Raw genomic sequence first — 26,768 nt, forward strand, 5'->3', positions numbered from 1 at the left:
GAGAACCTTAAGCAGGCTCTGTGCTCAGAGCAGAGCCTGACATGGGACTTGGATCTCATGAGTTCATGACCTTAGCTGAAATTAAGAGTCAGATGCTTAAATGACTGAGCCACTCAGGCACCCCAGTTTTGCTTTTTTAAAAAGGAGCTTTAGCAGGTTTATTTTCCAACAGGGAATATGAACCCACAATGTTGAGTAACAGAACTCTGCCTTTGCATTTCCAAGTCCTTGTTCTTTTATTTTCAGTGTCTCAGAAAGTGAGAATAGGACTTGCTAGAACAGTGTCTTGTTCACTACAGTGTCCTGTAGTGCCCCATACTGTACCTGGAATGTAGGAGGTATTCAGAGGGGATAAATGAAGGAACCACATTGAGGAGAATAAGCTCGTTTCTTCCCTCTGAATGAAAACAAAGATCTTTTGGGTTAATATCAAACTCCTTTCAGTTTGATATGGTGGTAAGAAAGGAATGCATCTTTTGGGACTACTTTGCAAGCCCAGCAGGGACAGAATCAGCTCTGCTCCCACGTTTCTCCCATCCCCCAGCCACAGAAGGCAAATGGCTCTTCCTGTGTTGATTGTATCTGCTTCTTTTTCTGTCCAAAGTGACCGTATGGTTCCTGAGCTTGACACAATTGTCCCCTTGGAATCGACCAAAGCCTACAACATGGTGGACATCATACACTCTGTAAGTGCCACATCTGCTGGTTTTGTCTGTGCTAGCTCAGCCACATCCATGGTCCTGTGCTTTGGCGTATGGAGGAAATGCCAAATCCACAGGCTTTAACATTGGGCAACAGACGCAGAGCAAGGGTTGGGCACAGAACAGGGGCCACTCGTTAGTGTGTTCTAGGAAGAAATAGTGGCAGTAGCCTTTCTACTGCTTCTCCTGGACCTGAGGGCTGGGGGTAGGAGGAGCCACTTGGGTCAGGAGGTTTCAGGGGTCTTTAGACAGCACTGTGAGGTGCAGGGAGAAGAGTCGGTGACCCCAAAGTCTGGAGTTGAAACCAGGGAGTCTTTTTGTTAGTTATCTTTGGAATCTTATGCCTAAGAGGGCATTTGTTTCTCTAGAGATACACAAGGTATCCTTTGACAAGTTAGAGGGGGAATGTGTGGTTCTGAGGATGATAAGAGTCATTTGTACCACCTTTTTCTCGGTGTGGCAGATTCCCGGATCATTAAGTGAAACAGTGTTGGGGCAAGCTGGGACATGGCCATTGTCTCCTGCACACTCTTAGGTGCATGCTGTGCTCTCAGCAGTCCTTGCTTGATGTGCCCAAGAGCCATCTGTGTTCCAACCTTTCCCAGACTTACGGCTACCCTTCTCCTGTATTTGGGGGAACCAGCATGAGCCAGCAGCAGTGGCCAGATTCAGCTCCTCCTCATTGCTCAGTTCTTCAGCTTGTTGAGCACCATTTGAGCTGTGAAAAATATACCTCGCTAGGAGCATGCCCTTCTCTGACCTCAGCCTTCAGGACTCTCCATATCTGCATACTTGCCCCTGTCTCCCTCCCACTGCCTCTGCTCCCTGACTCTCCAGTTCCACTCTTCCCATTCCTCTGGAACCCCTAGTCCTCCTGGCCTCTGCCTTTTTGGTCCAACTTGGGTTCTGCCATTCTGCTGGATACTAATGACCAGGCACTGTTCTCAGTGCTGTAACTATAGGACACCATGAAGGGTAAAATCCCTGCCTCAGGAACTTCACTGTGTGATTGAGAGAGATGGAGAGCAAAAGTATACATGGCATTGGTAGTTTTAAGTCCAAGAAAAGTTTTAAGTTTAAAGAAGGTAAAATAGGGTCTCTGTCATCAGGTCCCCTGATTCTCCTTTTGCTGCATCCCACTGTCCTTCCATGTCTCCCCAGACTTACAGAATGAGGTTCCTCTACCTGAACTTCTGACACCATCCTTGCCCATCTGGGGTCTTGCTTGATTGATTGATTTGTATAAATCTCTTAACTTCTTCTCCCTTTAACTTGTCCCGCTAGCAAAACCCCCTCTTAACCCATATATGTGTTTAATTGCTGTCCAAGTCTTTTTCTTCCTTTTCATTTAAACCTCTTTTGTCTCTTTTTTTCCTCCTCACTGGAATTTGGCCTTTGGTTGTCTCCCTCTCTAGCTACATGCATATCATTGCAAATGGCAAGGTTTCATTCTTTTTCATGACTGAATAATATTCCAGTGTGTGTGTGTGTGTGTGTGTGTGTGTGTGTGTGTGTGTGCGCGCGCATGCACGCGCATGCGTGTGTGTGTGTACACACACATTTCTTTATTCATCTATCGATGGGCTGCTTCCATATCTTGGCTAATGTAAATACTGCTGCTATAAACATAAGGGTACATGTATTCCTTTGAAATAGCGTTTTATGTTTTTTGGGTAAATAACCCAATAGTGCGATTGCTGGATTGTAGGGTAGTTCTATTTTTAACTTTTTGAGGAACCTCCATACCGTTTTCCATAGTGGCGGCACCACTTTGTATTCCCACCAAGCGCACACAAGGGTTCCTTTTTCTTTTTAAAAAAAAAATTCTTTTTTTAACCTTTATTTATTTTTGAGACAGAGGGAGACAGAGCATGAACGGGGGAGGGTCAGAGAGAGGGAGACACAGAATCTGAAACAGGCTCCAGGCTCTGAGCTGTCAGCACAGAGCCTGACGCGGGGCTCGAACTCAGGGACCATGAGATCATGACCTGAGCCGAAGTCGGATGCTTAACCGACTGAGCCACCCAGGCGCCCCGAGGGTTCCTTTTTCTTTACATCCTCGCCAACACTTGTTTCATTCTGACAGGTGTGAAGTGATATGTCATTATAGTTTTGATTTGCATTTCCCTGATGATGTATGATGTTGAGCATCTTTTCTTGTGTCTGTTGGCTATCTGGATGTCTTCTTTGTGAAATGTCTATTCATGTGTTTTGCCTACTCTTTAATTGGATTATTTGTTCGGGTGTGTTGAGTTGTATAAATTCTTTACATAGTTTGGATACTTTGTTCACATGCATATGCTGATCAGCAGTCAGATTAAGATTCAAGGGGGTACAACCTTAAACTTACACAGTATTATATGTCAATTATATCTCAGTACAGCTGGGAAAAGATTCAAGAGGAATCCTCTGAAGCTCTCAGGAACCCTGTTGCTCTTGCCTGTTTGGTATGCTGGGCTGCAAACTTTAGCTTTATCAGATATGTCATTTGCAAATATCTTCTATTCAGTAGGTTGCCTTTTGGTTTTGTTGATTGTTTCCTTCACTGTGAAGAAGCTTTTCATTTTGCTATAGTCCCATTAGTTTATTTTTGCTTTTGTTTCCCTTGCCTCAGGAGATCTATCTAGAAAAATGTTAGTTGGTATGGCCAATGTCAGAGACACTACTGCCTGTGTTCTCTCTTAGGATTTTTAAGGTTTCTGGTCTCCTATTTAGGTTTTAATCCATTTTGAGTTTATTTTTGCATATGGTGTAAGAAAGTGGTCCACTTTCATTCTTTTGCATATAGCTGTCTGGTTTTCTCAATACCATTTGTTGAAGAGACTGTCTTTTTCCCATTGCATATTCATTCCTCCTTTATCGAAGATTAATTTACTATATTGTGGGTTTATTTCGGGGTTTTCTATTCTGTTCCATTGACCTATATGTCTATTTTTATATACCATATGACAACTGGTGTTACTCCAACTTTGTAATATAATGACAAGTCTGGAATGGTATCATCTCCATTTTTTTTCTTTTTCAAGATTGTTTTGGCTATTTGTATATCTTCTGTGGTTCCATACAAATTTTAGTATTGTTCTAGTTTGGTGAAAATGCTGTTGGTATTTTGATAGGGATTGCATTAAATCTGTAGACTGCTTTGAGTAGTATAGACATTTTAGCAATATTCTTATAATCTATGAGCATGGAATGTCTTTCCATTTCTTTGTGTCCTCTTGAATTTCCTTCGGAGTACAGGTCTTTTACCTCTTTGGTTAAGTTTATTCCTAGATATTTTATTGGTTTTGGTGCAGTTGTAAATGGGATTAATTTCTTAATTTCACTTTCTGCTGTGTCATTATCAGTGTATAGAAATGCATCAGATTTCTGTATGTTGATGTTGAATCCTGTGACTTTACTGAAATTGTTTATCAATTGTGGTAGATTTTGGTGGAGTCTTCAGAGTTTTCTAGTATAGTATCATGTCATCTGCAAATAGTGAAAGTTTACTTCCTTCCCAATTTGGGTTTTATTTATTTATTTATTTACTTACTTATTTAGATGTCTAATTGCTGTGGCTAGCACTTCCAGTACTATGTTGAATAAAAGTGGTGAGAGTGGACATCCCTGTTTGTTCCTGACCTTAAGGGAAAAGCTCTCCATGTTTTCCCATTGGGTATGATGTTAGCTGTGGGTTTTTATATGAGGCCTTTATTATGTTGAGGTATGTTCCCTCTGAAACTACTTTGTCAAGGGCTTTTATCATGCATGTACTTTGTCAAATGTTTTTTCTGCATCTATTGAAATGCTCATGTGGTTTTTATCCTTTCTTTTATTGATTGTTTTACAAATGTTAAACCACTGTTGTAACCCAGGAATAAATCCCACTTCATCATGGTGTTTGATTTTTTTTTTTTTTTTTAATGTAATGTTGGATTCAGATTTCTAGTATTTCACTTTTTATACTTTCGAAACCTATGGTCTCTTTCCCACTCAAAGAGTCCTCTTATATTTCTTGCAGGGCTGCTTTAGTAGTCATGAACTCCTTTCGTATTTGTTTGTCTGGGAAACTCTTTATCTCTCCTTCTATTCTGAGTGATGGCCTTGCTGGATAGCATATTCTTGGCTGCAGATTTTTCTCTTTCAGCACTTTGAATATGTCATGCCACTTCCTTCTGGCCTGCAGTTTTTCCTTAAAAATCCACTGATGTTATGGGGTTTCCCCTTATATGTAACTATTTTTTTTTCCTCTTGGTGCTTTTAAAAGTTTTTCTTTGCACTGCTTTTGCCATTTTAATTACTGTGTGTCTTGGTGTGGACTGCCTTGTGTTGATTTTTGGGGGCAGGGGGTGCTCTCTGTACCTTTTGCATCTGGATATCTGTTTCTTTCCCAAGATTAGTGATGTTTTTAGCTGTTACTTCTTCAAATAAATTTTCTGCCTGCTTTGTCTCTTCTTGTGGATCTGTAATGCAGATATGATTATGCTTGATTGAGTCACCGAGATCTCAGACTGTTTTCAATTTGCATAATTTTTTCCTTTCATTTATTCAGCATGGTTACTCTCCATTACTCTGTCTTCCACATCATTAATTCGTTCCTTTATCCAGTCTATTTATTCCATCAAGTTTATTTTTAATTTCACTTATTGTGTTCATAATCTCTGATTCAGTCTTTATATCTTTGTGTTTTTAAAGTTTTTAAAAAATTTATGTTGAGAGAGCACAAGCATGAGTGGGGGAGGGGCAGAGAGCAATGGGGAGAGAGAGAAAATCCCAAGCAGGCTCTGCACTGTCAGCTTAGAGCCCAATGAGGGGCTCAGACTCCCAAACCATGAGTTAATAACCTGACCAAAATCAAGAGTCAGACACTTAACTGACTAAGCCACCCAGATGCCCCTAGTCCTTATCTCTTTGTTAAGGGTCTGACTGATGTCCTCTACTCTTTTCTCAAGTTCAGTGAGTATCTTTATCATGACTTTATATTCTCTATCAGGCATATTAGTTATATCCATTTCACTGAAGTCTCTTGGTATGGTTTTGGCCTATTCTGTCATTTGGGACATATTCCTCTGTCTCTTCATTTTATCTAACTCTGTGTCTTTTTCTGTGTGTTAGGAGAATCAGCTACGTCTCATGTTCTTAAAGGTAATAGCCCTATGAAGAAGAGATCCTGTAGTGCCCTGCAGTGTAGTGTCCCTGTTCGCCAGAGCCTGGTGTTTTAGGGGTGTCTCCTGTTTGTGTTGCGTATGCTCTTCTATTGAGTCTTGGTCTCTTTTTCCTTCAGTCTAGTTGTCTGCAGAGACTGTCTTTGCCTATTGTGGGCACTGTTTCATCCCCAGCAGGGCTGGGATGTATTTTAACCAAGTGTGTGCTGGTCTGCTTATAAAATGAGACCTGCCACTGCTGCCAGAACTGAGGTCCTGCAAAATGTACCATTTGGGAGACGAGTTGGTGTGGTTTGTGCCAGTCTTCTGGGGGACTGAAGCAAGACTGACTGGGATGGGCAGATCCACTGAAGCACAGAGAGGGTGGGGCTTGGTGTAAGTAAGTTTGTGTCCTCACTGCAGTGATCCCCGTAGGTTGCCCTGTGTTTGTGCTGGGGAGTGTGGGGGAGAGAAATGGCACATAATAGCTCCTTTGTTCTTGGAGGGGTCTCCCTTTGATCCCTCTGTCTCTGGGCCTTGCTCTGAGATGAGTAAATCACTCTCCCTCCTGTCTGCCCCAGCAGTTTTCAAACTGCTTTTTCCAGGCTGTATATCTGAGGGCTGTTGTGCTGTATTGTTAAGGGTGGGGAAATCTAATTCCTAAGCCCTCCTGGCTCTCCCAGAGCCCAGCCCTCCAATTTTAAAAATTTCAGGCTTTGGGGCACCTGGGTGGCTCAGTCAGTTAAGTGTCTGACTTAGGCTCAGGTCATGATCTCATGGTTCATGAGTTGGATCCCCGCATGGGGCTCTCTGCTGTTAGCATGGAGCCTACTTCAGATCCTGTCTCTCCCTCTCTCTCTGCCCCTCCCCTGCTTGCTTGTGTGCTCTCTCTCTCTCTCTCTCTCTGTGTCTCAAAAATAGATAAGTATTAAAAAATAATAAAATAAGAATTCCATGCTTCAAGTCTTACTGGTTTTAAGAACTCACAAAATTCAGCCCTTTTCATTTAAAAAAATTCGTTTTAGTTTAGAGAGAAAGCAGGAGTAGGGGAGAGGGGAAGAGGAGTAGAGAGAAAGAGAATCTTAAGCATGCTTTATACTCAGTGTAGAGCCTGACATGGGGCTCAGTCCCATGACCCTGAGATGATGACCTGAGCCAAAATCAAGAGTTGGGTGTTCACCTGTGGACTCCAGCCCTTCTCACTTACAAAGCCAAATATTATGGGGATTCATCTTCCCTGTGTGGGCTTCTCAGTGTGAAAGTGTTTTTCACCCTTGTCCAGCCACTGGTTTTCTCACCACCATGGATGGCCACAGTCCGTTTCCCTTCTGACAGTGTCTTTACCCTTCCTACCTTCTTTGATGTGTCTTCTTTTCTACCTTTAGTTGGGGAGTTTTGGCCAGTCTTCAGGTTGTTTTCTGGATTATTTATGCTAGTATGAATGTTACTGTGTTGTATATGTATGGGACGAGGTGAGCTTAGGGTCCTTCTACTTTGCCATCTTCTCCAGATGGTAATTACATGAAAATAGTTCTATCTTTTCCTTGGCAATTATTTTTGCCCTTTATTTTTTATTAAGAAATTTTTTTCTTAACATTTTTATTTATTTTTCCGAGACAGAGCATGAGTGAGGGAGGGGCAGGGAGAGAGATGGAGACACAGAATCTGAAGCAGGCTCCAGGCTCTGAGCTGTCAGCCCAGAGCCTGACATGGGGCTTGAACCCACCAACTGTGAGATCATGACCTGAGCTGATGTCAGATGCTCAACCGACTGAGCCACCCAGGCACCCCAATTTTTGATTATTTTTTAATGTAGGCTCCATGCCCATCTTAGGGCTTGAACTCACGAACCCAAGACCAAGAGCACAAGTCACATTCTAGTGAATAGGCCAGATGTGCACCCCCATGCCCTTTCTTTGTCTTGTCCAGTTGAGTTGTCTATAGCTCCAAAATTTTTTTCATGTTTATTTATTCTGAGAGAGAGATAGAGCATGAGCAGGGGAGGGGCAGAGCGGGGGATAGAATCCCAAGCAGGCTCCACGCTGTCCGTACAGAGCCCATCAATGGTTTCAAACTCATGAATCATGAGATCATGACCTGAACTGAAATCAAGAGTCAGACACTTAACTGACTGAGCCACCTAGTGCCCCTGTAGCTCCAGATTTTATCACAGTGACGAGTAATGGGTGTGATAGTGGGCATATTTGTCTTGTTCCTAACTTCAGAGAGGCTGCCATTAGTGTTTTCTGATTTTATCTTCTTTTCATGTTAACAAAGCTATGACTGGTTTCTATTTTAATTTTTGTTCTTGTTTACCTGTTTTTTCTTAAATCAAGGAAGTATTGATTATCTTTTAAATGCTTTCAGCATTTATGGAAATGATCTTTTTTCCCCCAGATCTATTTATAAATTTATCTTAATAGATTTACTAATATTAAACTCTTCTTACATTCCTGAGTAAAAGGAATTTGATATTTTGTTAATATCTTATTTTGGATATTTGCATCAATGTCATGTGATATGAGCTGATTTGCTGATTTTTTTTTGAGGTATTTAAAAAATTTTTTTATGTTTATTCATTTTTGAAAGAGAGAGACAGAACACAAGCAGGGGTGGGGTGGAGCGAAAGGGGGATGCAGAATCTGAAGCAGGCTCCAGGCCCTGAGCTGTCAGCACCAGAGCCCGACGTGGGGCTCAAACTCACGAACCGCGAGGTCATGACCTGAGCCAAAGTCGGATGCTCAACTGACTGAGCCACCCAGGTGCCCCATTTTTTGATGTATTTTAAAGTTAGGTTTTTTGGTATCCATGGTGTGCTTATTTCATGTATTAGTCTGTTAGCGCTGCCATAACAAAATACCAGAGACTGGATTGCTTAAACAACAGAAATTAATTTTCTCATATTTCTGGAGGCTAGAAATCGAAGACCAAATTAACAACAGGCTTAATTTCTGGCGAGGCTTGTCTTCCTGGGGGTGTAGATGGCTTTCTTCTTGCTGTTTCCTGTTGTAGCCTTTCTTCTGTGTGTGCGAGGAAAGAACTCTCTGGTGTCTCTTTCTCTTATAAAGACACCAGTTCTGGCATATTAGGGCACCACCCTTATGACCTCATTTAAATAACTTTATCTCCTTAAAGGCTCTCTTACCAAATACAGTCACATTGGGGGTTAGGCTTCAACCTATGAATTTGGAATGGTGAGAACACAATTAAGTTCATTAAGTGTCCTAAAAGAATTTGCAGATTTTCTATGTTCTAATAATTTAAATGGCATTGGGATTATCTGCTCTTAAAAGATATGGTAGAGGTTCTCTTGTGAAATTGTCAGGACCTAGTGTCTTTTGTGTAAGGGAGGAGTGGCTTTTTGATAACTTCCTCTAGTCTTTAATGTTAATGGCTCTTTAAACTTTATCTTTGGGATCAGATGAGGTAAATTTGTAAAAAAAAAAAAAAAAATTATTTCTTCTAGGTATTCCATTTTATCTGCATAGGGTTTTGTACTGTAGTCTCACAAGTTTAATGAAATCTATTACAGTGGTTTTCTCTGGTATTTCTTGTTTTAGCTTTTTTTTTTTTTTTTAATTTTTTTTTTCAACGTTTATTTTTTTGGGGACAGAGAGAGATAGAGCATGAACGGGGGAGGGGAAGAGAGAGAGGGAGACACAGAATCGGAAACAGGCTCCAGGCTCTGAGCCATCAGCCCAGAGCCTGACACGGGGCTCGAACTCACGGAGCGCGAGATCGTGACCTGGCTGAAGTCGGACGCTTAACCAACTGCGCCACCCAGGCGCCCCTTAGCTTTTTTTTTTTTAACTGGGGTATGGTTAACACAAAGTTACATTAATTTCAGGTGTAGAACATAATGAGTTGACAACTCTGTACACTATGCTGTGCTAATAACCACATGTGTAGCTGCCATCTGTCACTGTAGAATGCTGTTCCAATACCTTTGACTGTATTTCCTGTGCTGTACCTTTCATCCTCATGAATTATTCATTCCACAACTGGAAACCTATACCTCCCATTTGCCTTCACCCATTTGGCCCATTACTTACACCCCTCCCCTCTGGCAACTACCAGTTCTTTGTATTTATAGGTCTGTTTCTGATTTTTGTTTGTTTTGCTTTTTAGATTCCACATATAAATGAAATCCTATGGTATTTGACTTTGTCTGACTTAAGTCACTTTCTAGGTCCACCTATATTATCACAAATAGCAAGATCTCTCATTCTTTTTTTAATATTTTGAGAGAGAGAGAGAGACAGGGGTGGGGGAGAAGAGAGGCAGAAAGAGAGAGAGAGAGAGAGAGAGAGAGAGAGAGAGAGAATCTTAAGCAGGCTTTATGCTGTCAGTGCAGAGTCTGATGTGGGGCTCAGTCTCACGAACCATGAGATCATGAACTGAGCTGAAATCAAGAGTCAGATGCTTAACTGAGTGAGTCACCCAGGTGTCCCTGGAACATATGGTATTTCTATTTTTAATTTTTTGAGGAACCTCTATACAGTTTTCCACAGTGGCTGCACCAGTTTACTTTTTCATCAACAGTGCAAAAGTGTTCCTTTTTCTCTGTATCCTTGCCAACACTTGTTATTTCTTGTCTTCTTGCTACTATCCATTCTAACAGATGTGAAGTGATATCTCATTGTGGAAATGATTTACATTTCCCTGATGAGTGAAGTTGAGCATCTTTTCATGTGTCTGCTAAGTCTGTATGTCTTCCTGGAAAAATGTCTATTCAGATCTCTTTTTTAATTGGATTGATAGGTTTCTTGGTGTGGAGTCAAAGAAGTTCCTTCTACGGTTTGGATATTAACCCCTTGTTGGATATATCATTTGCAAATGTCTTTTCCCATTCAGTAGGTTGCCTTTCATTTTTGTTGATGGTTTCTCTTGCTGTGCAAAAGCTTTTTTATTTTGGTATAGTCCCAGTAGTTTATTTTTGTTTTCCTTACCTGAGGAGACACATCTAGACAAATGTTGCTAAGGCTGATGTCAAAGAAATTGCTGGCTATGTTTTCTTCTAGTAGTTCCTTATTTTCAGGTCTCATATTTAGTTCTTTATTTAAGTTTGTTTTTGTCTATGATGTAAAAAAGTGGTTGAGTTTCATTCTTTTGGATGTAACCATTCAGTTTTCCCAGTGCCATTTATTGAAGAGACTGTCTTTTCCCCATTTATTGCATAAGTGAGAGTTTATTTCTGGACTTTCTATTCTTCCATTGATCTATGTGTCTGTTTTTGTGCCAGTACCATCCTGCTTTGCTTATTATAGTTATGTGATACAGTTTGAAATCTGGGATTGTGTTACTCCCAACGTTGTTCTTTTTTTTCTCAAGATTGTTTTGGCTATGTTTAATATGAATTTCAGGATAATTTATTCTAGTATTGTGAAACATACAATTGGTATCTTTGATAGGGATTGAATTGAAACTGTAGATTGCTTTGGGTAATGTGGGTATTGTAACGATAGTAATTTTTCCAGTCCATGAGCATAGAATACATTTCTATTTGTTTGTGTCATCTTTAGTTTCTTTCATCCGTGGTTTATTTATTTGTTTATTTTTAATGTTTGTTTATTTTTGGGGAACAGAGCACAGGTGGGGGAGGGACAGAGAGAGTGAGAGAAGGCGACATAGAATCCAAAGCAGGCTCCAGACTCTGAGTTGTTAGCACAGAGCTGGACGCGGGGGTCAAACCTACAAGCCATGAGAACATTACCAGAACCTAGTTGGATGCTTAACTGACTGAGCCACCCAGGTGCCCCATCATCTTTTATCAGTGTTTTAGTTTGCAGGGTACTGGTCTTTCACCTCCTTGCTAAGTTCATTCTTGTGTATTTTATTCTTTTTGGTGCAGTTATAAATGGAATTTTTTTTAATTTCCTCTGCTACTTTGTTACTAGTATATGGAGATACAAGAGATTTCTTTGTATTTTGCATCCTGTGACTGCTGAATTCATTTATTCTAATAGTATTTCAATGGAGTCTTTAGGATATTCTATGTGTAATATCATTTCAGCTGCAAATAATGACATTTCACTTCTTCCTTATAATTTTGATGCCTTTTATTTCTTGTCTGATTGCTGTGGCTAGTACTTTCAATACTATGTTGAATAAAAATGAGAGTGTAGATTTCCAACTTGTACCTAATCTTAAAAAACTCTCAGTTTTTCACCATTGAGTATGATGTTAGCTGTGGGTTTTTCTTGTATGGGTTTTATTATGTTGAGGTATGTTCCCTCTAAACTCATTTTCTTGGGTGCCTGAGTGGTTCAGTTGGTTGGGAGGCTAACTCTTGATTTTGGCTCAGGTCATGATACCACAGGCGTGAGTTCAAGCCCTTCAGTGGGCTTTGTGCTCACAGTGTGAAGCCCGCTTTGGATTCTCTGTCCCCCTCTTTCTTCCCCTGCCTGGGTCATGCTCGTTTGCCCTCCCTCCCTCCTTTGCCCCCTCTCTCAAAAATAAATAAACGTTAAACATTTTTTAAACTAATTTTCTGGAGTAAAAAATTTTTTTTCAAATGTTTAAATTCTAGTTAGTTGACATACAGTGCAATATAGTTTCATGGGTAGAATTCAGTGATCCATCAAATATATACAACATCCAGTACTCATCATAACAAGTACCCTCCTTAATACCCATCACCCATCTAGCCCATCCCCCATTCACCTCCCTCCATCAACCCTCGGTTTGTCTCTATTGTTGAGTCTTTTTTGGTTTGTTTCCCCTCTCTCTTTTCTCCCCACTCCCATGTGTTCATCTCTTTGGTTTCTTAAATTCCAAATATGAGTGAAATCATATGGTATTTATCTTTCTCTGACTTATTTTGCTTAGCATAATATACTCTAGCTCCATCCATGTTGTTGCAGATGGCAAGATTTCACCCTTTGTGATGGCTGAGTAATATTCTATTGTGTATGTATACCTTATCTTCTTTATCCTTCATCAGTCTGTGGACATTTGGGCTCTCTCCATAGTTTGGCAGTTGATAATGCAGCTATAAACATTGGGGTGCATGTTATTACTCCTTTGAATCCATATTTTTATACCTTTTGGGTAAATACCTAGCAGTACAACTGCTGGATCTTAGGGTAGGTCTATTTTTAACTTTCTGAGGAACTTCGATACTGTTTTCCACAGTGGCTGTACCAGTTTGCATTCCCACTAACAGTGCAAGAGGGTTCTTGTTTCTCCACATCGTTGCCAACACCTGTTTCTTGTGTTAATTTTAACCATTCTGACAGGTGTGAGATTGATCTCATTATGGTTTTGATTTGTATTTCCTGGATTATGAATGATGTTGAGTATCTTTTCATGTGTCCATTAGCCATCTGGATGTCTTCTTTGGAGAAGTGTCTATTCATGTCTTTTGCCCATTTCTTAACTGGGTTATTTGTTTTCGTGGGTGTTGAGTTTGATAAGTTCTTTATAGATTTTGGATACTAACGCTTTATCAGATATGTTGTTTGCAAATATCTTCTCCCATTCCATAGGCTGCCTTTTAGTTTTTGAGTTTTCATCATGAACAGATGTCTCATTTTGTCAAATAGTTTTTCTGCATCTATTGAGATGATCATATAATTTTGTCCTTCATTTTGTTAATATGATGTATCATGTTATTGATTTTGTGAATATTGAACCATTCTTGTTTCCCCAGAATAAATCTCACTTGATCATGGTGAGTGATCTAGTTAAAATAATGTATTGTTTAATGAAGTTTCCTATTATTTTGTTGAGGATTTTTGCATTGATGTTGATCAGGGGTATTGGCCTGTGGTTTTCTTTTTTTGTGAAGTGTTTGTCTGGCTTTGGTATGACAGTATGGTATGGTATGGATCAGTATGGTAATACTGGCTGCATAAAATGTCATTTGGAAGCTTTCCTCTTTTTTTTTTTTTTGTACTTTGTGGAAAATAGGTATTAATTAAAACAAATTTTTTTTAATCTTTATTTTGGAGAGAGAGAGCGAGCGAGCACATGGGGAAGGGGCAGAGAGAAAAGGGGGACAGAAGATTCAAAGCAGGCTCCATGCTGACAGCAGCGAGCCTGATGCAGGGCTTGAACTCATGAACTGCAAGATCATGAACTGAGCTAAAGTCAGATGCTTAACTGACTGAGCCACCCAGGTGCCCCAGTATTAATTCTTTAAATGTTTGGTAGAATTCACTTGTCAATCCATTTGGTACTGGGCTTGTGTTAGGGGTTTTTTGATTATGAATTGTTTTGATACTAGTAATTAATCTGTTCAGATTCTCAATTTCTTCCTGATCCAGTTTTGAAAGGTTGTATGTTTCTAGGAATTTACCCATGTTTTCTACGTTATCCAATTTGTTGGTGTATAATTTTTCCTAGTAGTCTCTTAAAATACTTTGTATTTCCATGGCATGGGTTGTTACTTATTTTTGATTTTATCTTTGGGTCCTCTTTTTTTCTTTTTCCTTCATGACTCTGGCTAAGGTTAACCTCTTTTATATTTTCAAAGAACCAGTTTTTGGTTTCAGTGATCTTTTCTATTTTTTTTTTTTAAGTCTCCATTTCTTTCTGTCCGATCTTTTATAATTTTTTCTTTCACTTACACCACTGGAATAGATCAGACAGAAAATCAATAAGGAAACAGTAGCCTTAAATGATACATAAAAATACACATATATAGTATATTTCATCCAAATACAGAATACACATGCTTTTCAAGTGCACATGAAACATTCTTATCTTAAATTCTTTTTTTTTTTTTACGTTTGTTTATTTTGAGAGAGAGCGCGAGTGAGGGAGGGGAGAGAGAGTCCCAAGCAGGCTCTGCATTGTCAGCATGGAGCCTGATGTGGGGTTCGATCTCACAAACTGTGAGATCATGACCTGAGCCAAAGTCGGATGCTTAACTGACTGAGCCACCCAGGTGCCCCCTCAAGTGCCCATGAAACATTCTTAAGGAGAGATCATATGTTAGGTCACCAAATAAATCGCAATAAATTTAACAAGACTGAAATGTCATTCATCTTTTCCAACCACCACAGTATGAAACCAGAAATCAATTACTGGGGTGAGGTGGGAGGAACAAAAACTATAAACAAATGGAGGCTAAACAACATTCTATTAAAAAAATCAGGAAGTCAACAAGAAAACCAAAGATAAAATAAAAAAATACATTAAGAAAACTGAAAATACAATGGTCCAAAGTCTTTGTGACATAGCAAAAGCAGTTCTAAGAGGGAAATTTATAGGGATATAGTCCTACCTCAGGAATCAGAAAAATCTCAAATAAACACTATAACCCTAGGCATAAAGGAGCTAAAAAAAAAAAAAAAAAAAGCCCAAAGTTAGTAGAAGGAAAAAAATGATAAAGATCAGATAGAAATAATTGGAGACTTAAAACAGAAAAGATCACTGAAAACAATAGCTGATTCTTTGAATAGATCGACAGAATAGGTAAACCTTAGCCAGAGTCATGAAAGAAAAAGAAAAGAGACAAAAAGGCCCTTACATAATGTTAAAGAGACCAATCCAACAAGAAAATATAACAATTTTAAATATCTATGCACCCAACCCTGGAGCACCTAAATACATAAAAGCAAATGTTAACAGACATAAAGAAATTGACAGTTATGGTAATAGCAAGGAAATTTAATACCCCACTTACACCAGTGGAATACATCATCTAGACAGAAAATCAATAAGCAAATGTGAATATTGCCTTAAATGATATAAAAATAGACATATATAGAACATTTCATCTAAAAACAGAATACACATTTTTTTCAAGTGCACATACTGCTCCCTTCTGTCTACAAAGTTGGAATCCTACTATTTCCACTATTAACATTTTACTAGAGATATTAGCCAATGCAATGAGACAAGAAGTGGATCACCTAAAGGCAAAAGCCTTGGAAAAGAAGCTAAGCTACATTTGTAGTTGATCTGGTATACTAAAAAATGCTACGGAATGTATGATGAAACGGAAACAATAACCAGGGAAAAAGATATAAAATTGACATATACATATTGTCATCAACACAATAACCAATTATGGTAGCATACAAAGAAAGAAGTTTAAGTATTTAGTAGTAACCCTATGGGAGAAATTTTTAAAATTCTGAAAGATATAAAAGTAGACGAACAAATGAAGAGACATTCCTTGTTCTGGTTGTTGAGTTAACATCATAAAAACAGTTCTTCGTGAGGTAGTTTGTAAATTTAAAGCAATCTTTAAAAAGTTTTCTTAATGTTTATTTTTGAGAGAGAGAGAGAGCGAGCACGCATGTGAGTGCAATTGGAAGGGGTAGAGACAGAGACCCAGAATCTGAAGGGGCTTCAGGCTCCCAGCTGTCAGCACAGAGCCCGATGCAGGCCTTGAAACTCATGAACCGTGAAATCATGACCCGAGCTGAAGTCAGGTGCTTAATCAGACTGAGCCACCCAGGTGCCCCTGAAACAAAAATTTTAAAATACATCTAGACAAGTTCATAGAAAAGTTCATAGGGATTCACTTCAACTTGTTTTTAAATTAGACTGATTTAAAAAGAAGACTAAAAGGGTGCCTGGGTGGCTCAGTTGGTTGAGCATCTGACTTAGGCTCAGGTCATGATCTTGCAGTTCATGGGTTTGAGCCCCTTGTCAGGCTGTGTGCAGATAGCTCAGAGCCTGGATCCTGCTTCAGATTCTGTTTCCCTCTCTTTCTTCCCTTACCTGCTCGTGCTTGTGTGCATGCTCTCTCTCAAAAATAAATAAACATTAAAAAAATTTTTTTAATTAAAAAAAAAAACCCCTAAAGTTTCCCTTAGTTTAAGAAAAAGATGTTCATATGAATAAGAATAACTAGGAATATACTACCAAAGAAAGACTATGGCCATATCCCATATTAAAGCATACTGTAATTAAAACAGTGTGGTGCTGTTCCATAAACCAGTGGGACAGAATAGAAAATCTAGAAGTAGATCCAAGTACATATAGAATGTAGATAATACGGTAAGACTATCTCAAATTCTAGGAGCAAAGATTAGCTTTTTAAACTTTTTTTTTTTTTTTTTAAGTTAGAGGAAGAGAGAGAGAAGAAAAAAAAAAAGAGCCAGGGAGGGGCAGAGAGGGAGAGACAGAATCCCAGGCAGGCTCCATGCCATCAGAGCAGAGCCCAATGCGGGGCTCAAAGTCACAAACCAGGAGATGATGACCTGAGCAGAGATCAAGAGTAGGACACTCAACCAACTGAGCCACCCAGGAACCCCAAAGATTCGTTTTTTAATAAATGGTGGTGAACAACTAGGTAGCTAGCTGGTTAGAAAAATATAAAATTAGATTTGTACTTTATATCATACACAAAAATGAACTACAGATAGATCAGAGAACTAAATATAATAAGTGAAATTCATGTAAGCATTAAAAGAATGTGTAGATGGATTTCCTTAACTTCAGGGGAAGGTAACGAAAGGATTTTGAATATGACTCAAAATCCAGTTTCAGTTTTGTTTAAAAAAAAGTGGTAAGTGTGACTGTGTAAAGAATTTAAAAATCTAGGGGCGCCTGGGTGGCATAGTCGGTTAAGCGTCCGACTTCAGCCAGGTCACGATCTCGCACTCCGTGAGTTCGAGCCCCGCGTCAGGCTCTGGGCTGATGGCTCAGAGCCTGGAGCCTGTTTCCGATTCTGTGTCTCCCTCTCTCTCTGCCCCTCCCCCGTTCATGCTCTGTCTCTCTCTGTCCCAAAAATAAATAAACGTTGAAAAAAAAAATTTTTTTAAAAAAAGAATTTAAAAATCTATAAAGAAAGTTAAAAGACAACCAAGTAGGAGGAAATATTTGCAGTGTACATCACAAATAAAAGATAATATCCCTAATATGTTTTTAAAAACCTCTTAAAAATTGAGGAAATAAAGACCAAAATTGATAGAAAAAAAGGCAAGAAACATGGATAGCTCACAAAAATGTATATAAAATAGACCTTAAACATATGGAAAGATTTTCAACTTGACTCATTATGTTTGAAATGAAAGCTAAAATTACATTGAGTCATCATTTCTCTCATCTGTCAGATTGGCAAAAAATAAAAAAACTTAAAAACGTTTTCCATTGGTAAGTCTGGCAAAGCACCCTGTCATAAATTACTGGGAAGGGAATGTAATTGCTAAGACTAAATGGGCATATTTACATGTGAACCCCGCAGTTCCCCTTTCAGGTGTTTACACTGAACATATACTGATTCTCATCATCCAAAATTATAGATGTACAAGGTTACTACTGTTGTGTTATTTGCAATTGCAAATATTCTAGGCATCCTGGATTTAACTTTTAAGTTGCTGTGAACAACACAAAGGAGATTGGTTGAGTAAACTTAGTACATCCACACAGTCGAGTAGTAGGCAGGAAAAAGTGAGCATGATCTCTGTGAACTGATAGGGAGTGATTCTCGGGATATATTGTTAAGTGAGGAAACCTGAAGTGCTAAACAGTATCTGTGTGTAGTAGGTCACTTTCCATTTATGATAGAATTGGAAATTAAAATGATTTGTTTTCCAAAACAAACACAAAACGAAACAAATACATGTATTTGCTCATTTCTATATTGCACACATGAGAGATAAATCAGAAAATAATGGCAGGATGGATGGAAATAGGGGAGAAAGGATGGGGAGTGACATTAAATTATATTAATGTTTACATGTTAAAATCAAGACCGAGGGAAAACCTTTAAGATAAAAACAAATTAACCCATATTTCAAATGAATAACTTTTGAACATGGTATTTTGACTATATATCTTTAGTCCAGTAACAAATAGTTGTAAAGTACTGAATTTTAGTGTGTTTTTTTTGGCAGTCATATGGGGTAGCAGTTCTGACACCAGTTTCTCAATATTTGAGGAATCAATAAGTCCATTTGGAAGATAATGGGAGTCTGATGTCTACTGTAAGGGGGAATCTAGAATTGCGGTCATTAGTATGAACCGAGCATTTTCTTACTACTTTTAGAAATGTGTGTGTGTGTGTGTGTGTGTGTGTGTGTGTGTGTGTGTGTGTGTGTGGATTTGTGGATTTGTGGATTTCCTAGCTCTGTCCTCTGGGACAGCTTCTTGTTTTTGTTTTGAGAGAGAGAGGGAAGGGGAAGGGAGGGAGGAAGGGAGTGGGGAAGAGGGACAGAGGGAGAAAGAGAATCCCAAGCAGCCTTCTGGCTCAGCATGGAGCCCCACTTGGGGCTTGATCCCACGGCCCTGGGATCATGATGCTGGCCGAAGACAGAGACAGACCATTGCAAGCACATCGTGCTCTCAGGTTAGGCTCTAGAACCAGACTGTTGTTGCTGTAAAGGGTATTATTGCAGTAACTGGCAAAATTTGAATAAGGTTTTGTAATAGATAGTAGTGGTGTTACTAGTTTCCTGATTTTGGCAATCTGATTGTAGTTATGAGAATGTTCTTGTTCTTGGGAGATGCATACTGAGGTATCTAGAGGTAAAGAGGCATCATGTCTATAACTTATTGTCAAATAGTTGAGAAAATTCATATATATGTACATATGTAGAGAGAGGTGTGTATATATAAATACATAGAGAAAGGGGAGGTAGGTGGGAGGGATAGGGAATGACAAAGCATATGTGGTAAAATGTTAAGAAATGGAGAATCTGGATATATACTTTTTATTTTATTTTTTTACTATTCTGGAAATTTTTATGTTAAGTTTGAAATGATTTCTAAATAAGGTGAAAGAGTAAAATAATGCCAAATTCAAATAGAACCCTTAAAAAAGGCTGTGCTGGTATATCTTCCCCAGCAGTGTGCAAGAGGGTTTCCCCTCCAGCAGGCAATGGGTGCTGCCACTGCCCCCAGTCCTTTGTACTTGGAGAAACTGCGGTGGGGTCGGGGGCTATCCAGCTCGGTCGTTCTGTACTGTGTCTGTCATTCTGTAATGTTGTATCTGGCTCTTTATCATTTTGAGCTCAGGTGTAAATTTATCCCTGCAGGTTGTCGACGAGCGAGAATTTTTTGAGATCATGCCCAATTATGCCAAGAACATCATTGTTGGTTTTGCAAGAATGAACGGGAGGACTGTTGGAATTGTTGGCAACCAACCTAAGGTGGCTTCAGGTAGGTACAAGAGGCTCTCACAAACCTCAGGTGGCAGTTGGGGGCCATGGCTGCGGGGTGTAGTGTCTGCCTTCTGCCTTTTCCTCAGATGAGTCTCCATGGCCAGAGAAAAAACTCAGGGAAATATTGTTGTAAAAGCTCTCTTCTTGGGGTGCCTGGATGGCTCAGTTGATTAAGCATCTGACTCTTAATTTCTGCTCAGGTCATGATCTCAACTGTTTGTGGGATTGAGCCCTGCTTTGAGCTCCTCTCTCTTCCTCTCTCTCTGCCCCTACCCATGCACTCTTGTGAGCACTTCTCTCTCTCAAAAAAAAAAAAAAAAAAAAAAAAAAAAATTTCTTTTTTAATTGTTCATAACTCACAATGCTTCTCTCATAACTTTATTTTTTAAGGGTTTATAGACAACTTTCTTCAGCTTAAGATGGTTTTTACATTTTCAGAGGTCTGCTTTCTGTCTCCCCTAGTTAGATTCATGTCTCGCCCCTAAACTATGAATTCTGTGAGGGTGGGGGTGTTGGTGTCTTATTCGTAGTTTTAAATCCACTGTCTTCAGTGGTATCAGGTACAGCATCTTCCTGTGTCTTCCAGTGACATGGCCAGAGCTGAGCTACAGCCAGGTCAGGGGCACTCTTCTGTGGTTGTGCCCTGGGTGTGGCTGGAGGTGTGGGATGGGGACTATAGACACTGCTTTCCTCCTATTTCCTGTGTAGGTTTGTTTTGAATACTGTATAGGAGAAATATGCACTCCCTTACTGACCCAGACTTATCTTTTATGTCTGTCATGGCAATTTTTCCTTTTCTTTAGAAAAAAAGTTTTTTTTAAAATTTTTTTTTATCTTGGTAAAACATGTGTATAACAAAGTTTGTCATTTTAACTATTTTTTTTTTTTTAATTTTTTTTTTTCAACGTTTATTTATTTTTGGGACAGAGAGAGACAGAGCATGAACGGCGGAGGGGCAGAGAGAGAGGGAGACACAGAATCGGAAACAGGCTCCAGGCTCTGAGCCATCAGCCCAGAGCCCGACGCGGGGCTCGAACTCACGGACCGCGAGATCGTGACCTGGCTGAAGCCGGACGCTCAACCGACTGCGCCACCCAGGCGCCCCATTTTAACTATTTTTAAGTGTATAATGTAGTGGCATTAATTACATTCATACCGTGTGCTGCCATTACCACTATCTTCCAAAAATTTTTCAAGTAGAAATGGCTCCCTTTCCACCCTGCCCCTGAGTCCTTGGTAATCTAAGTCTCCTCTCTATGAATTTACCTGTTATAGATATTCCATGTAAGTGGAATAATATAGTAATTGTCCTTTAGTGTCTGGTTCCTTTTACTTAGCATATGTTTTCAAGGTTCATCTATGTTGTAGCATGTATCAGAACTTTATTTTCGGGGCGCCTGGGTGGTACAGTCGGTTAAGTGTCCGACTTCAGCCAGGTCACGATCTCGTGGTCCGTGGGTTCGAGCCCCGCGTCAGGCTCTGGGCTGATGGCTCAGAGCCTAGAGCCTGTTTCCGATTCTGTGTCTCCCTCTCTCTCTGCCCCTCCCCCGTTCATGCTCTGTCTCTCTCTGTCCCAAAAATAAATAAACGTGGAAAAAAAAAATAAAAAAAAAAAATAAATAAAAAGAACTTTATTTTAACTTTCATGGCTAAGTAATATTCCATTGTATGTATATACCACATTTTGTTTACTCATTCATCTGTGATGGACACTTGGGTTGTTTCCACCTTTTGGCTATTGTGAATAATACTGCAGTAAACATTGGTATACAAGTATCTGTTTGAATCCCCGTTTTCAGTTCTTTTGGGTATACACCTAGCAGTGGAATTGTTGAGTCATATGGTAATTTTATGTTTTTGTTTTTGTTTATTTTTTTTAAGAAACATCATACTGTTTTTCACAGTGGCTGCACTGTTTTCTCAGTAACAATGCATGAGGGTTCCACTTACTTTACACTGTCGCTTGAACTTGTTATTTTCAGGTATGTTTTGATAATAGCTATCATAATGGGGTGTGGAATATTTTATCATTATGGTTTTCATTTAAATTTCCCTAATAATTAGTGATGTTGAGCATCTTTTCATGTGCTTATTGGCCATTTGTATATCTTCTTTGGAGAAATATCTATTCAATTCCTTTGTGCATTTTTAATTGTTTTTTGTTGAGTTGTATGAGTGCTTTATATTCTGGATATTTATTAGGCCTTTATCATCTGTGTGATTTGCATGTATTTTTTCCCATTCTGTAGGTTGTCTTTTCACTTTCTTGATAATGTCATTTGATGCACAGAAGTTTTAAAATTTGATGAAGTCCAATATACAATTTGTTTGTGTTTGGCGGAGTACCTGTTGACAAATCCAACATCATGAAGCCCCTCCCTGTGTTTTCTTTTAGGAATTTTATGCTTTTAGCTTTTACATTTAGGCTTGACCAATTTTGAGTAAATTTTTATATATGGTGTGCATTAAGGGCTCAACTTCTGATTCTTTTGCGTGTAGAAATCTAGTTATCCCAACACCATTTGTTGAATAGATTGTTCTTTCCCTATTGAATAGACTTGGCGTCCTTCTCAAAAATCAAGGGGCTGTAGATGTATGGGTTTTTTTCTGGACTCTTAATACTATTTAAGTGGTCTGTTTATGTTTATTCACATGCTGGTTTTGATTACTGCAGCTTTGTGTAGTAAGTTTTAATATCGGTAAATGTGTGTCCTCTCATGTTCCTTGTAAAGATTCTTTTGACTTTTGGGGCTCCTTGCAATTCCAAATGAATTTGAGGATTGGTGTTTCCATTTCTGCAAAAAAGGATGTTGAGGTTTTGATAGAGATTGCATAGAATCTGCAGATCACTTCAGGTATCTTTCCATTTATTTTGGTCTTTTAATTCTTTTGGCAGTGTTTTATAGTTTTTAGTGTATAAGTCTTTCACCTCTTGGTTAAATTTACTTTTATGTATTTTATTCTTTTAGATACTATTGCAAATGGAATTGCTTTCTCAATTTTCTTTTTGGAATGTTCATTATTAGTATATGGAAAGATGACAACACAACTGATTTTTGTTTGTTGATCATGCAACCTGCAACTTTGCTGAGTTTATTAGCTTTATGAGCTTTCTTGTGGATCATGTTTTTTGCAAATAGTGTTTACTTCTTCATCTCCAATTTGGATACTTTTTATTATTTTTTTCTTGTCTAGTTGCTTTGGCTAGAACATCTAGCACATTATTGAATAGCATTGGTGAAAGCAGGCATCCTTATTTTGTTCCTGATCTTAGGGGAGGAACTTTGTCTTTGACCACTGAATATGATGTTAGCTGTGGGTTTTTCGTAAATGCCTTCATCATGGTGAGAAAATTTCCTTCCATTCCTAGTTTCTGAGTACTTTTTTTTTTTTAATGAAAGGTTGATAGATTTGTATACCTTTTCTGCAACATTTGAAATGATCATGTAGTTTTTGTCCTTCATTCTATTAATGTGGTGTATTGTTTGATTTTTTTCTACGTTGAACCACTTTTGCTTTATTGGAGTATATCTGAGTTGGTCATGGTATATAATCCCTTTGGTAAAATAAATTTTATTTTTTGGAGCTCTTTAAGTTTCAGAGCAAAATTAAGTGAAAACTGCAGAGTTCCCATAATACTCTATCACACATACACAGCTTACTTCACTGTCAATATCCTGAACCAGAGTAGTATATTTGTTACAATTGATGAATGTACATGGACACACCATAATTACCTTAGGTATGTATTCACATTAGGGTTCACTCTTGGTGTTATATATTCTCTGGGTATGATAAGTGTATAGTATGTAACCCACCATTGCAGCATCATAAAAAATGGTTTCACTGCCTTAAAAGTCCTAAGTGTTCCACTTGTTCATCATTCCTTTCTCCCAACCCTGATAACCTAGTAACCCCTGGCAACTACTGATCCTTGTACCCCTCCCATAGTTTTACTTTTTCTAGAATATCATATAGTTGGAGTTAGAGTATGTAGCCCTTCCAGAGCAGCTTCTTGCACTTAGTAATATGCATTTAAGCTTCCTACATGTTTTCTCATGGCTTGATAGCTCATTTCTTTTTAGTGTTGAGTAATATTCCATTGCCTGGGTATACCACACAGTTCACTTATCTGTTCACCTCCTGAAGGACATTGTGGTTGCTTCTAAGTTTTGGCAATTATGAGTAAAGCTGCTGTAAATGTCTGTGTGCAGGTTTTTGTGTGGACATAAGTTTTCAGCTCATTTGGGTAAATGCCATGGAGTATGCTTGCTGGCTTGCATAGTATGAGTATGTGTAGTTTGTAAGAAACTGCCAAACTGTCTTCCAGAGTTGCTGTACCATTTTGCATTCCTGCCAGCAAGGAGTTACAGTTCCTGCTGCTCCACATCCTTGTCTGGATTTGGTGTTGTCAGTGTTCTGGATTTTGGCCATTCTAATAGGTGTGTAGTGGGATCTTTTTTTTGTTTGTTTGTTTTTCACTTCACTTGTAAGTATTTAATGAATCTCCCTCCATGTGGCTTCAAGCTACCAGGACACAGGTGCCCTTGGGCCCCCCCCCCCCCACACACCCTTAACCTTCTCCTCAGCAATTCTACTGAAGAATTTGGCCCTCACGATGACAGGCTGTTTGGGGAGCTTTCCCTTTCCCAAAACTTTGTATTAGCATGAATGCACCACATCAATGATAGGAACAAGTCCAGTCTTGTTTTTGGCAGCATTACCCGTGTCTGCTGACTGACCAGGGTCCACAGTTTAATCAAGGTTGACAGTTGGGTAGAATATCTGGTTCCTTTTTAAGTAGTAATGCCTCATACCCGATTTTCCAAAGTAACCTGGATGATATTTGTCAAAGTTGATCCTGTGATGATGCATGCCACCAGCATTACCCCAGCCTCCTGGGTCCTTCCAGTGCTTGCTGATGCTGCTGTGGCTGTGGCTTACATGACCCCCAAGTTTCCAGGTCTTCCTCAGTCTGGATGGCATGTCAGCAGTCCAGACAAAAGACCTGGTATCTTCTTTTAATTTGCATTTCCCTGATGCCATATGACATGGGGTATCTTTCCATGTGTTTATTTGCCATCTGTATGTTTTCTTTGGTGAGGTGTCTGCTCAGATCTTTAGTGCCCCCCCCCTTTTTAGTCTATTTTTTAATCAGATTTTTTTTTCTTATAATGTTTATTGTTAGAGAGAGAGAGAGAGAGAGAGAGAGAGAATGTGAGTGGGGGAGGTGCAGAGAGACTGGGGGACAGAGGATCCGAAATGGGCTCCGTGCTGACAGCAGACAGCCTGACATGGGGCTTGAGCTCACAAACTGTGAGATCATGACCTGAGCTGAAGTTGGACACTCAGCCAGCTGAGCCACCCAGGTGCTCCTGTTTGTTTTCTTATTGTTGAGTTTTAAGAGTTCTTTGTATATGTTAGATAGCAGTTCCTTTATCAGATGTGTATTTTGCAAATGTTTTCTCCCAGTCTATGGTTGTCTTCTCTTTCTCTAGACAGTGTCTTTTGCAGAACAGAAGTTTTTAATTATGAGGTCAGCTTATCAATTATTTCTTTTTCATAGATCATACCTTTGGTAGTGTATCTAAAAAGTTACCACCAAATCCAAGGTTATTTGTTTTCTCCTGTGTTATCTTCTAGAAGTTTATCACTTTTGTGGTTTACATTTAGGTCTCTGGATCCATTTTGAGTTAGTTTTATGAAATGTGTAAGGTCTGTGTCTAAATTTTTTTGCTTGTGGATGTCCAGTTGTTCCAGCACTACTTGTTGAAAAGACAATCTCTCTTCCATTGTATTGCCTTTGTTTTTTTGTCAAAGATCAGTTGATATTTCTTGGGGTCTATTTCTGGGTTCGCTGTTCTGTTCCATTGGTCTATTTGTTTTTTTTTTCATCAGTACCACATGTCTTGATTACTGTAGCTTTATAGCAAGTCTCGTGGCTAGGTGTTGTCAGTCCTTCAACTTTATTTTGTCCTTCAATACTGTGTTGGCTGTTCTAGGTTTGTTTTTGTTTTTTTGTTTTTTGGGGTTTTTTTTGCATCTCCATAATACACTTTAGAATCAGTTTGTCAACATACACAAAATAACTTGTTGGGATTTTGATTGGAATTGTGTTAAATTAAGAAATCAAGTTGGAAATACCTGCCCTCTTGACAGTATTGAGTCTGCCTATCCATAAACGTGGAATATGTCCCCATTTATTTAATTCTTCCATTTTGTTCATCAGAGTTGTGTAGTATTCCTCATATAGATTTTATAATGTGTTTTGTTATTTTATGCCTGTGTATTTCTTTTTTTGAATGGCGGGTGCTAATGTAAATGGTATTGTGTTCTTTGTTTCAAATTCACTGCTGGTATATAGGAAAGTTATTAAGTTTTGTATATTAACTCTGTATTCTGCAATCTTGCTATAATTGCGTATTAGTTTCAGCAGTGTTTTTGTCAATTCTTTAGGATTTTCTACATAGATTATTATGTCATCTGTGAACAAAGACAGTTTGATTTCTTCCTTCCCAGTCTGTGTACCTTTTGTATATTTTCTTGCTTTATTGGATTAGGTATGACTCCCAGTACAGTTTTGAAAAGTGGTGAGAGGGGACATTTTTGTCTTATGCCTGATCTTAGTGGGAAAGCTTCTAGTTTTTCATCATTATGTGTGATGTTAGCTGTAGATTTTTTGTTAGATGTTCTTTATCAAGTTGAGAAAGCAGCCCTGTATTCCTAGTTTGCAGAGGGTTTTTAATCATGACTGAGTGTTGGATTTTGTGAATCCCTTTTCTGTATCTACTGATGTGTTCATGTAACTTTTTTTCTTTAGCCTGTTGATATAGTAACGTTGCTGGGTTTGATTTGCCTTTATTTTGTTCGGGATTCTT

The 26,768-nt window shown here is 38.9% G+C and overlaps 1 protein-coding gene and 1 pseudogene across 1 annotated transcript in view; one reads left to right on the forward strand and one right to left on the reverse strand.

Annotated features, from left to right (window-relative positions):
* Nucleotides 1-26,768, forward strand: part of PCCB (propionyl-CoA carboxylase subunit beta) — an 86,719-nt gene that overhangs the window by 49,387 nt on the left and 10,564 nt on the right. The window contains exons 8-9 of the mRNA XM_040481117.1: nt 605-686; nt 19,765-19,888. Of these exons, the coding sequence (XP_040337051.1) occupies nt 605-686; nt 19,765-19,888 (206 nt within the window). The remainder of the gene's footprint in view (nt 1-604; nt 687-19,764; nt 19,889-26,768) is intronic.
* On the reverse strand, nt 24,418-25,007 carry LOC121033389 (60S ribosomal protein L27a-like; annotated as a pseudogene).

This window comes from Herpailurus yagouaroundi, unplaced genomic scaffold, assembly GCF_014898765.1.
Source record: "Herpailurus yagouaroundi ecotype Mexico unplaced genomic scaffold, PumYag 159, whole genome shotgun sequence".
In the NCBI taxonomy this organism is placed as follows: Eukaryota; Metazoa; Chordata; class Mammalia; order Carnivora; family Felidae; genus Herpailurus; species Herpailurus yagouaroundi.